At 42.3% G+C, this 11,394-nt stretch overlaps 1 protein-coding gene and 1 long non-coding RNA gene across 3 annotated transcripts in view; both read right to left on the bottom strand.

Annotated features, from left to right (window-relative positions):
* Window positions 1–1,880: 1,880 nt before the first annotated feature.
* LOC140739285 (uncharacterized) lies at window positions 1,881–9,250 on the bottom strand. Its single transcript, XR_012101593.1, has 3 exons — window positions 9,129–9,250; window positions 8,520–8,556; window positions 1,881–2,162 (listed from the first exon to the last, which is right to left on the bottom strand). It is a non-coding gene; the product is annotated as an uncharacterized lncRNA (long non-coding RNA).
* A 1,231-nt stretch (window positions 9,251–10,481) lies between these two features.
* LOC140739282 (pterin-4-alpha-carbinolamine dehydratase 2-like) overlaps window positions 10,482–11,394 on the bottom strand; it is a 42,788-nt gene continuing 41,875 nt past the window's right edge. For both annotated transcript variants that reach the window (XM_073067435.1, XM_073067434.1), the window contains one exon: window positions 10,482–11,147. In XM_073067435.1, coding sequence (XP_072923536.1) covers window positions 11,049–11,147 — 99 coding nt within the window. In that variant the 3' untranslated portion in view covers window positions 10,482–11,048. The remainder of the gene's footprint in view (window positions 11,148–11,394) is intronic.

Genomic DNA, 11,394 nt, shown 5'->3' with positions numbered 1-11,394 from the left:
GGGGTAAACCCAAACGTGTTTTAGTAGATCAGCTTAAACTGGCCCACCAAGATTTAGAGGACTCCACTACCACGTCCCTGCTATCACATGGCCACGACTGTGTCAACATGCCTCTGGGATGAGCCAGAGGCACTTGTTGTTCCTCCACCCAGGTGGCTCATCCAAGCTCCAAACAGGCTCACAATTCTGGGGGGATGTGTAAAGTAATTGGTGGAAACATACATAATTTACATCCACCAGCACTGAGTTGGGGTTCACTGTAAGAGACCGGTCTAACGTGATGAAGTATTATGTGAAGTTCTGTGTTGGAAGGACAATAAGTGAGTTGTTCCCATTTTTCTTAAACATAAAACACCTCTCACAGTTTTACTTGCGACAACCTACAAGGTGATAGGTAGGTGAAGAGGCATGACGTCACAGTGGGGAATTGAAAAAGAAGGTGGGGGGGAAATTACCTGAACTTGGAGAAATTGATGTTGGTCCCCTGGGATTCAATTGCAACCCGTCCTTTTTGCACAGGTCGCACCTGCCCCAAAAGAGGTCCCAATGATCCAGAAATCTGAATCCCTACACCCTGCTCCAATCCCTCAGCCTCACATTTATCCTCCACCTCATTTTATTCCTATACTCACTGTCACGTGGCACAGGCAGTAATCCCGAGATCACTACCTTTGCGGTCCTGCTTCTCAACTTCCTTACTAACTCCCTGTAGTCTTTTTTCAGGACCTCTTCCCTTTCCTACCTATGTCATTAGTACCAATATGTACCACGACCTTTGGCTGTTCTCCCTCCCACTGCAGGATATCTTGGACATGATCTGAAACATCTCGGACCCTGGCACCTGGGAGGCAAATTACCATCCGAGTTTCTTTTCTGCATCCATAGAATCGTCTGTCTGACCCCCTAACATAGAGTCCCCTATCACTGCTGCCATCCTCTTCCTTTCCCTACCCTTCTGAACCACAGGGCCAGAGTGTGTGCCACAGGCACAGCCACTGTTGCTTCCCCCAGGTAGGTTGTCACCCCCCCAACAGTACTCAAACAGGAGTACATATTGTCAAGGAGTACAATCACAGGGGTACTCTGTAGTACCTGACTCTTCCCCTTCCCTCTCCTGACTGTTACCCACTTGTCTGTCTGTCTCCCATGTCCCTGGTGTGACTACCTGCCTATAACTCCTTTCTATCACTTCCTTGCTCTCCCTGACCAGCCGAAGGTCATCGAACTGCAACTCCAGTTTTCTAACGCGGTCCCTTAGGAGCTGCAGCTCGACAAACCGGGTGCAAATATGGCCATCCGGGAGGCTGGGAGACTCCAGGATTTCCCACATCTGAAACTGAGCACAGAAAATCGGCCTCACACACATACTTCCTTTCCGCAATTAGCACAGGTAAATCTACCTCACCTTGTTACCGCCAAAGCCCTATCGCTCTGCTACCCTCTCCCTCCACTGCCTGCTGGATATGGCGGTCTTCTTTTTAAACTTCTCCCGCTCTACTGGCTGACGTCACGCGCCTGCGCAGTCTTGCCTCTCTTTTACCCCGAGTAGTAAAACTGCCTTCACTCCTGAAATCCTTAGCCATTCCACTCACAGCCTTCTTGCTCCGAATCAAAAAAAAATCCTAAAATAAAGGTTCTTAAGAAGAAATCACATAGTCAAGCTTCAGCAGACTGAATGGGATTGGCCACTAAGTGGATCTGAACATGAGGTGGACAGGAAATTAGCAATGAGACCACTAGCAGCAGTAAAATTCCACAAGCAAACTCTATTAAATATCTACAGCAGACTTAAATTCAAAACGTTTCTATAATTATATTACAATTGTTATTTATACAATTGTTAATTATATTACAATAAAAATACTAGACATCATCAATAATAAAAACAGAAACTGCTGGAATTATCAGTGGGCTGAGTGCTAACAGAGGAGAGAGAAACTGTTAATATTTCAGGTTGCTACCATTTGATATCAAGTTGTATTCATCCATTTTCAAACTGGATTGGAGAAAGTAATTCACAAATACCATCAAGATTGAGGAGCTCTGCTTCACTGAGTCATACTGCCAAACCGAGGTGGTAATGAATACGTTCTGCTAGGTCGTGATGAGATCCAATTAACCAATGGATATGACTACCTGTTAGGGCAGATGGTTTAATAGAACTGGAGGAAGAATAAAAATGGTAAAAATCCAATGCAAAGGAAAAGGCAAAGCAATTAAAACTATGATGCACGGCTCATTCCAATTCTTAAAATACTTCATCCCCACATGTATTAAAAGTAATTTGGACTTTTATCTATCAAATACACTTAGCACACAGGAAAGGGATAACTGTTTAATGATAGCTGAGAAGCTATCTGACAATTACAAATGAATAAATAAATTAGTACAGAGTTATGCAGCATAGTGGGGTACAGTGAAAAGATATACTAAATGCAAAGCATTTGCATTCAACAAGAAATGACATCAGAAATATCTCATTTACCAAAAAAATATTAAATTGCCTTTTTAAATGGATAAGGTCTCCTGGGATTAAGTTGAATAGCTCCCATAATAGGCATAGAGATCACAATGTTTAAGTGACATGTGGCTTGTTACTTTCATCGCAGCCAGCTCAATTGTGTGGTTGCTGTCATCTACCAACACAAAATTGCACTGCTCACTGGCATATTGTCCCAGTAGGAGACCGATTTTTGAGAGTTGCTAGCACATTTAAAAGAAGCCCGTATTACCAATATCCAGCTTGCACCATTTCAGGTGGAATTAGTACCTCTTACTTGTTCTGAAGTTAAGTCTGACCCAGAACAGTTCCTCATGGGAGCAGTCTGTCATTTTCTGACACATTGGAGATCTTGGAGAAGGGCAGAGACGTTGAAAAAGTGGAGAGATGTGCTATTTACAGGGCTAGACTGAGGCTCTCAAGCCACACATTATGAACACAGATGTGGCAATCAATGTCAAGAATGAGACCACAAGGACCTATGGACTCACTTTCACAGACTCTACAACTTACATTCCCAGCGTTAAGTAACATTACTTGTTTATTTTTGCACTTGCACATTGGTTCCCTCACAGGCTTCTCGTTTGTGTGTATATGTTCTGCTCAGAACAATACAGCCAAGGAACAGGCCATTCGGCCCACAATGTTGCTAAAAAGCAAATCAAAAACACCAATCACTCCTACCTACTCCATGTCCATATCCCTCCATCTTCCTTACATCCATGTGCTTATTCAAACATCTCCTAAAAGCCTCTAATGTATTTGCCTGTACCACCATACCAGGCAGCACATTGCAGGCATCAGTGTCTGAATAAAAAAATTAACCTTCACATTGCCCTTGAACCTACCCCCCTCTCACCTCCAATGCATGCCCTCTGGTATTGGACATTTCAGCCTGGGAAACAGATACTCTCTGTCAATGCCTCTCATAATCTTATAGGCTTCTAGCCAATCTCCCCTCAGCCTTCGGCGCTCCAGAGAAAACAGCTCAAGTTCATTCAGCCTGTGATAGCACATGCCCTCCAACCCAGGCAACAGCCTAGGGAACCTCTTCTGCACCCTCTCCAAAGCCTCAACATCCTTCCTGCAGTGGGGTGACCAGAACTGTATGCAATACTCCAGATGTGGCCTAACCAGAGTTTATAAAGTTACAACATATCCTCCTGACATTTGAATCAATGCCTCAACTAATAAAAGCAAGCATTCCATTAACCTTCTTAACCACCTTATTGCCCTGCATAACCACTTTCAAGGAGCTATAAACTTAGATCCCAAGATCTCTCTGCTCAGCAACACTGTTAAAGATCTTCCCATTTAACAGTGCACTGTTTCCTTGCATTTGCCTTACCAAGATGCAACACATCTATCTGGGTTAAACTCTATCTGCCATTTTCAGCCCATATCTATAACTGATCTATATCTCACTGTATTCTTTGCCAGTCTTCTGCACTATCCACATCTCCAACAATCTTGTTATCATGCACAATCTTACAAACCCACTCTATATTGTCAGCCAGGTCATTTATAAATATCACAAACAGCAAAGGTCCCAGCACAGATCCCTGCAGAATGCCACTAATTACAGTCCTCCAACTCGAATAAGCTTCTTCAGCCTCTACCCTGTATCTTCTATGTGCAAGCCAGTTCTGAATCCAAACAGCCAATTCACCACAGAGTCCATGCATTTTACAGTGACCTTGTGGATTAGTCTCCCATGAGGAACTTTGTCAAATGCTTTACTAAAATCCACATAGACAACATCCACTGCCCTAACCTCATCAATCTCTCTCATCACCTTGTCAAAAAACTCAATCACGTTGGTAAGACACAAACAGCCCTGCACAAAGCCACACTGGCTCTCCCTAATTAAGCCATGGGCTTCCAAATGCTGGAATATCCTATACCTAGGAATTTTCTCCAGCAGTTCATTGACTCCACCTTTTTCCAATTCATCTATCTGGGTCTCACTGTCAAGACCATCACATTGATAACCCTCAGTAAAATGGTGTTTGGCCACCTTCTTGAATTGCTGCAGTCAATGATAGGTGGGTAGACTCTTGTTGGAAATGGTCACAGTCTAGCAGAGCTTTTTGGCACAATACTACAGTACTTGATGCTTATCAAACTATGTTCAAATACAGATGTAGACTGCTCCCAGCCTTGGGTGCATGGATAGATACTTAATTGCAATGCAGCTCACTTGGGGTAACTTGGAGTTTTTTTAATTATCTGTTAATTTTGTTGTGTTAATATTATTTTATGTGCTGTGTTTTGCACCTTGGTCCCAGAGGAACATTGTTTCATTTAGCAATATACATGTCTACACTGGAATAACAAAAAAAATCTTGAACTTGAAGAGAGGACACAAGGACACAAAAGGAGGAGGCAACTCAGCAGGAAGACAAATCCAGCAGGAAAGCTACACTCCTTCCTCAGCAATGAACTGAATTCATTAAGGATGAGCTTATTGCTGCATTCATAACTACAGATCCTTCTTGACATTTTTATCCCCTCCCACCCGCCCAATCAATGCACAGTGGAGATGATTCAAACTGGCTGCACCGTGGACACACCAAGAACAAAAAGTTGTGGACGTCACAGACAAAGCCCTCCCCACTAGTGAGTTCGTTTACATGGAATGCTGCCACAAGAAAGCAGCACCTATCAATTATTTAGAGAATTTAATGGGAATTTTAAGTAAACATTAGCACAAAAAAATAATATAGGCCAGTTTAAAAAGTGAGTTAAAATTAACTTAAAAATTGAGAAACACGTTATACACTAATGAGAACTGCGTAATAGTATACTAAATGAAGTCAACTTATTTAAGCTACACTTCCCCGACATTTACAATAACAGTCTTTTAGCATTGACTCATTAATGCATTTTTTTTCCTACAGAGTGGAAACCACTCTGCTTAAACCACTGCACAAAAAAGGCAGTATGTGAGGAGGTCTAGTCCAATCTGTAGCACTGGCATAAATAACTCCCTCAATTTGGTTACCACATTCAGAAGCAAATTCCATCATAATTTTCAGATGAACCACCCACAGCTCAGTGGGATTAGGTCAATATCACAATACAGCAGAGAGCACAAAGATGACAGAAACTCCTGCTATTCAATAACCCGATGTAAAATGGTTACTGGGCCTTTTAAGGATGTCACTAATGATGAATACCTTCTTTTGTATTAAATGTCAACTGGGAAAAAAATGCAGCAAGCAAACAAAACATTCTAAAATTAAATGAAACAAAAATGTATGGATTACTGGTTTAGAGAGAAACAATGGGAGTAGATTTAGACCAGCTTTCAAATATGCCAAAAGGTTTATAAATAAATACTCAGCTTTGTTTCTCTGGCACGGGACATCAGCTGCAGCCTTCAAACCAGTCAGAGTATTTTTTTGTACTTTCTATTTAAATCAACAGAACCCTCAAGTAAATTCCTTCTTTTTAGCTTACTCAATGAGCCAATACTTGAAGCTCTTCATCCCTGCCTGCCCACAAGTAAGTGGATCAGACGCAGGGGGCTGATCGAACAAACTCACTGCACCCTAGGTACCAGGCAGCAAAGCGTGGTGACACCTCAGTGGCGGGATGACTTCCGTCAACACCACATCAAGACCCACCCCAAGAATATCCTGACAGCCGTCGATAGAGACAGAAGAAAGGAAAACTATAGGCCAGTTAATCCGTTCTCAGTGGTTGCAAAGATGTTGGAGTCGATTATTAAGGATGAGAGCTCAGGGTACTTGAAGGCACATGATAGAATAGGCCATAGTCAACATGGTTTCCTCAAGGGAAAATCCTGCCTAACAAATCTGTTGGAATTCTTTGAAGAAGTAACAAACAGGAGAGACAAAGGGGAATTGGTTCATGTTGTGTACTTGGATTTTCAGAAGGCCTTTGACGAGGTGCCACAAGAGGCTGCTTAACAGACTACGAGCCCGTGGTATTATAGGAAAGATTCTAGCATGGATAAAGCAGTGGCTGATTGGCAGGAGGCAAAGAATGGGAAGAAAGGGAGCCTTTTCTAGCAGGCTGCTGATGACTAGTGGTGTTCCAGAGGGATTTCTGTTGGGACAGATTGTTTTTACGTTATATGTCAATGACTTGGATGATGGAATTGATGGTTTTGTTACAAAGTTTGCAGACGATATGAAGACAGGTGGAGGGGCAGGTAGTTTTGAGGAAGTAGGGAGGCTACAGAAGGACTTAAGACAGATTAGGAGAATGGACAAAGAAATGGCAAATAGAATATTGTCAGGAAATGTATAGTCATGCACTTCAGTAGAAGAAGTGAAAGGTTGACTATTTTGTAAATGGAGAAAAAATACAAAAAATTAAAATGCAAAGGGACTTGGGAGTCTTTGTGCAGGATTCCCTAAAGGTTAAATTTCAGGTTGAGTCTTCAGTGAGGAAGGCAAATGCGATGTTAGCATTCATTTAAAGATGAATAGCATATAAAAGCAAGGTTGTAATGTTGAGACTTTATAAAGCACTGGTGAGGCCTCATTTGGAGTATTGTGAGCAGTTTGGGGCTCCATATCTTAGAAAGGATGTGCTGAAACTGGAGACAGTTCAAAGGAGGTTCAGAAAAATGATTCTAGGATTGAATGGTGTCATATGAAGAGTGTTTGATGGCTCTGGGCCTGTATTCATGGAAATTCAGAAGACTGAGGGGTGATGTCATTGAATCCTATCAAATGGTGAAAGGCTTGATAGAGCGGATGTGCAGAGGATGTTTCCTGTGGTGGGGGAGAGTGGACGTGGAGAGGATGTTTCCTGTGGTGGGGGAGAGTGGACGTGGGGAGGATGTTTCCTCTGGTGGGGGAGAGTGGACGTGGAGAGGATGTTTCCTGTGGTGGGGGAGAGTGGACGTGGAGAGGATGTTTCCTCTGGTGGGGGAGAGTGGACGTGGAGAGGATGTTTCCTCTGGTGGGGGAGAGTGGACGTGGAGAGGATGTTTCCTGTGGTGGGGGAGAGTGGACGTGGGGAGGATGTTTCCTGTGGTGGGGGAGAGTGGACGTGGGGAGGATGTTTCCTCTGGTGGGGGAGAGTGGACGTGGAGAGGATGTTTCCTGTGGTGGGGGAGAGTGGACGTGGAGAGGATGTTTCCTCTGGTGGGGGAGAGTGGACGTGGAGAGGATGTTTCCTCTGGTGGGGGAGAGTGGACGTGGAGAGGATGTTTCCTGTGGTGGGGGAGAGTGGACATGGGGAGGATGTTTCCTGTGGTGGGGGAGAGTGGACGTGGGGAGGATGTTTCCTCTGGTGGCGGAGAGTGGACGTGGAGAGGATGTTTCCTGTGGTGGGGGAGAGTGGACGTGGAGAGGATGTTTCCTGTGGTGGGGTGGTCTAAGACCAGAGAACACAGCCTCAGAATAGAGGGGCGTTCTTTGTGAATGGAGATGGGGAGGAATTTCTTTTGCCAGAGAGTGGTGAATCTGTGCAATTCTTTGCCACAGATAACTTTGGAGGCCAGGTCTTTATGTATACTTTAAAGGCAGAGGTTGATAGGTTCTTGATGGGTCAGGGCATGAAGGGCCACAGAGAGAAGGCAGGAGATTGGGACTGAGAGGAAAATTGGATCAGTCATGATGAAATGGTGGAACAGACTCAGTGGGCCAAATAGCTTAATACTGCTGCTGTATCTTATGGTCTTTTGTAGGCAGTTCAGCACATCAAAACTGTCAAACTTTGTAACACTCAGAAAAACTTACAAATTATTTACATTGCTTAAAATGATTATAAAAGTTAGTTTAAAACTTTAAACAATACTTTACCAAATAATTTAAGGTATCAAAATAAGTAAAAATGTACTGTTTTTCTACTAATCTCCGGGCTAATAATCCTCAGACAATGTAACGGGACTTCCAATATTCCAGTCCTCGGGAATATCAGCATAATTGAGCCCCACTGCTGGATTTCAACGTGAAGACTGGTGGAACAGCCAAGCGATACATTTGCCATGCCCATCAGTGTGCATGTCCCAATGACTATTTTCGTGAGACTTTCTTACCTGAAAGCAGCTGAACACTGTTGGTTTTTGGCAACAACTATGAGAGAGAGGGAGAGGGAGAGGGAGAGGGAGAGGGAGAGGGAGAGAGAGGGAGAGAGAGAGAGAGAGAGAGAGAGAGAGAGTGTGTGTGTGTGTGTGAGAGAGAGCTTTGCCTCATAACTTACTAAGAAACTGCAGACAAATCAGTGGCAAACAGATACCATTTACCCACAACAAATACTTACGAGTTTTGAACTCATCACAAAAGCAGAAGTGCTGAATTGCCAGCCAGGTTCCAGCATCAATCTTCTGGCTGGGACATTTAAAAAAACAAATGCAACAATTTTGACAAACGGAAAAGCTAAGACCATTTTTATGTGGAGCAGTAGTTTAGTTTGTGGGACTTTATCCTGTAATACGAATCACCAGAACAAGTCACTCAGGGTGCTTCCATTATCCAGGCCTTCACCAAGGAGATTTGATTCACTTACATTCTGCAAGTACCACTGGGCAAGCACAAACCTCAGCAGCAAAGTACTTTCAACTGATGCATGCTCAGAATTTTCAATACTTTTTTCATTTTAAGAAGAACTGGAGTCATAATGTTGTTTAAGAAGTATCTTTTCTTACCTGGTCAGAGTAGAATCAAAAGATCAAGTATTCATCAATAATTTTTCGATTAAAATATTTCGTAGCATCTATAAATTGTTAGTCGGGAAATTGGAGGCTTTTTGAAATGGAGGCAGAATCAGCTTGCTATTCACTGTTTTATGGTATATTCCAATCTCCCCTAATCTACTGGGCAAATTGATTTAATGCTTCATCTGTCACAGTGCTGCACAAAAGGTGTGAAGAACAGGTGGTGACAGTGTTTCACAACACTGCGATTCACTTCCCATTTTACAGCAAGCAGAACGGAGACCAAATTGTAAATATTAATAAAAGTGGTCATTTGTGAAGTGAAAACAGGAGGTTTAAACCATAAAAGTTCCTCTGCATTACAGACTAAAGATATGGAAAATGCACAATACATCAAAATATGGAATCGCTGAGTTATTAAACTGTGGTCAAAAAGATTTGTACATGAAACACAGTTAACAGAAAGGTACATTAGGTAATCAGGAAAGCAAATTGAATTTAAGCTTTTATTCCAGGATGGTTGTTATACAGAAGGTAGGCTCGTTGCAATTAAAGAGGGCTTTGTTGAGACCACAGCTGGAGAGCAGAGTGCAATTTTCATCTCCGTCCCCACAGATACACTTGCATTGGAGACACTCCAATGGAAATTTAGTTCCGCACAGAGTATTATGCCAACAATTATTGGATCTTAGAAGAATGAGAAGCAATTTTATTGAAAAATAAGGCTGAGTGGTCTTGAAAGGTTAGATGCTGAAAGAATGACAATAGACAATAGGTGCAGGAGTAGGCCATTTGGCTCTTCTAGCCAGCACCGCCATTCACTGTGATCATGGCTGATCATACACAATCAGTACCCCGTTCCTGCCCTCTCCCTATATCCCTTGACTCCGCTATCTATAAGAGCTCTATCTAATTTTTGCCAAAGCAGAAAATCTAGAACCTGGGCAAAGTCCCAAGGAGCCAACTAGATGGGCTGAAGAAGAGCAGAAAGTTCATCACTGGGGCTGGATTTTGTTACAATCCCCCCTCCCTGTAGGATTGAGCCTATATATTTAACATTGTATAGATGGAATCCTAAGAACCCAACAATATCATGTCCACACAGAAAAGCAAAACCAGGGTCAAGAATTACCCACGTTTTAAAGGAATGGAGGAGAAAGCCCCGGGCCTAAATGATCTTCTCCCTTTCCATGATGCTGTCTGAAGTGCTAAAAGAAATCTGAATGACACAACTTTTAATTATACGAGGATAACATGGCCAAACTGTGATAAAAGCAAGAAATGTACAGACATGCAATTCATACCATCTTACTTATGTCAAGAGAAATGCACCCAACATGAGTGGATATTCTATTTAGTCTTTATTATTCCCAGTACTGTACATACACATAAGTAAATAAACAAAAGTAGACGCTGGAAATCTGAAATGAGAATATAAAGTGCTGGAAACAATCAGCAGGTCAGACTGCATCTATGAAAAGAGAAGTAAAATTGGAAGAAGAATCCCTGACATGAAGCATTAACTCTGTTTCTTTCCTGAGAAACTGACCAACATGCTGAATGTTTCCAGCTTTTAACATTTTTATAACTCTTGACTACGTCCTCTGCAGCGTTCCAGGTGCAAGTCTCATGATTTGAGCATGCTGAATTCAAAATGCATATTTATTAAAAGTAATACTTGTGATTTGAGGTGTCAGAGTTCTTAAGTAACTTACTAACCCTCTGTATTTCTGATTTTAGCAGTCATGACCTTGCATTCCTGAAGAAATATTGATTTAAAGTGGGAATTACACATTCCGTTATTGGTCTCAATTGGAATGTTTAATATGTTCACCTTGAGCTTAAAGGCAACACATCTTAGGCAAAATCTATTTTCTCCAACAACAGAAAAAAAAGACCTAAAATTCGGAGCTAATTTACTGAAGCAGCAGCTTGTTCAATGAACTTTGCCAGTTTGATGTCTTTTTTGGAGAGACCACCACAGTCATGTGTTAGAAGAGTAATCTGAACCTGGATGGGAAAAGGGAGGGGGGGGGGGGAAAGAAAAGCAAGATTGAGTCACCATTCCACTTTAATTAAAGATACAGACAAATCAATTTCAGAATCTGGCCCAGACTCTCTTGTTTTTGCCGTACTAGAGCAGACGCTTTGTATAATCTCACACATCATATGCAATTATTACATCAGAAGATAAAACAACAAGTTGGTGAAACATTACTGAGGTTGTTGCCACAAGTAGAGACTGGAAGAGTCTCTT

Source organism: Hemitrygon akajei, chromosome 15 (assembly GCF_048418815.1).
Source record: "Hemitrygon akajei chromosome 15, sHemAka1.3, whole genome shotgun sequence".
NCBI lineage: Eukaryota > Metazoa > Chordata > Chondrichthyes > Myliobatiformes > Dasyatidae > Hemitrygon > Hemitrygon akajei.
Note: the sequence above shows the minus strand (reverse complement) of the source record. Positions and strands in the feature narration are given on the sequence as shown.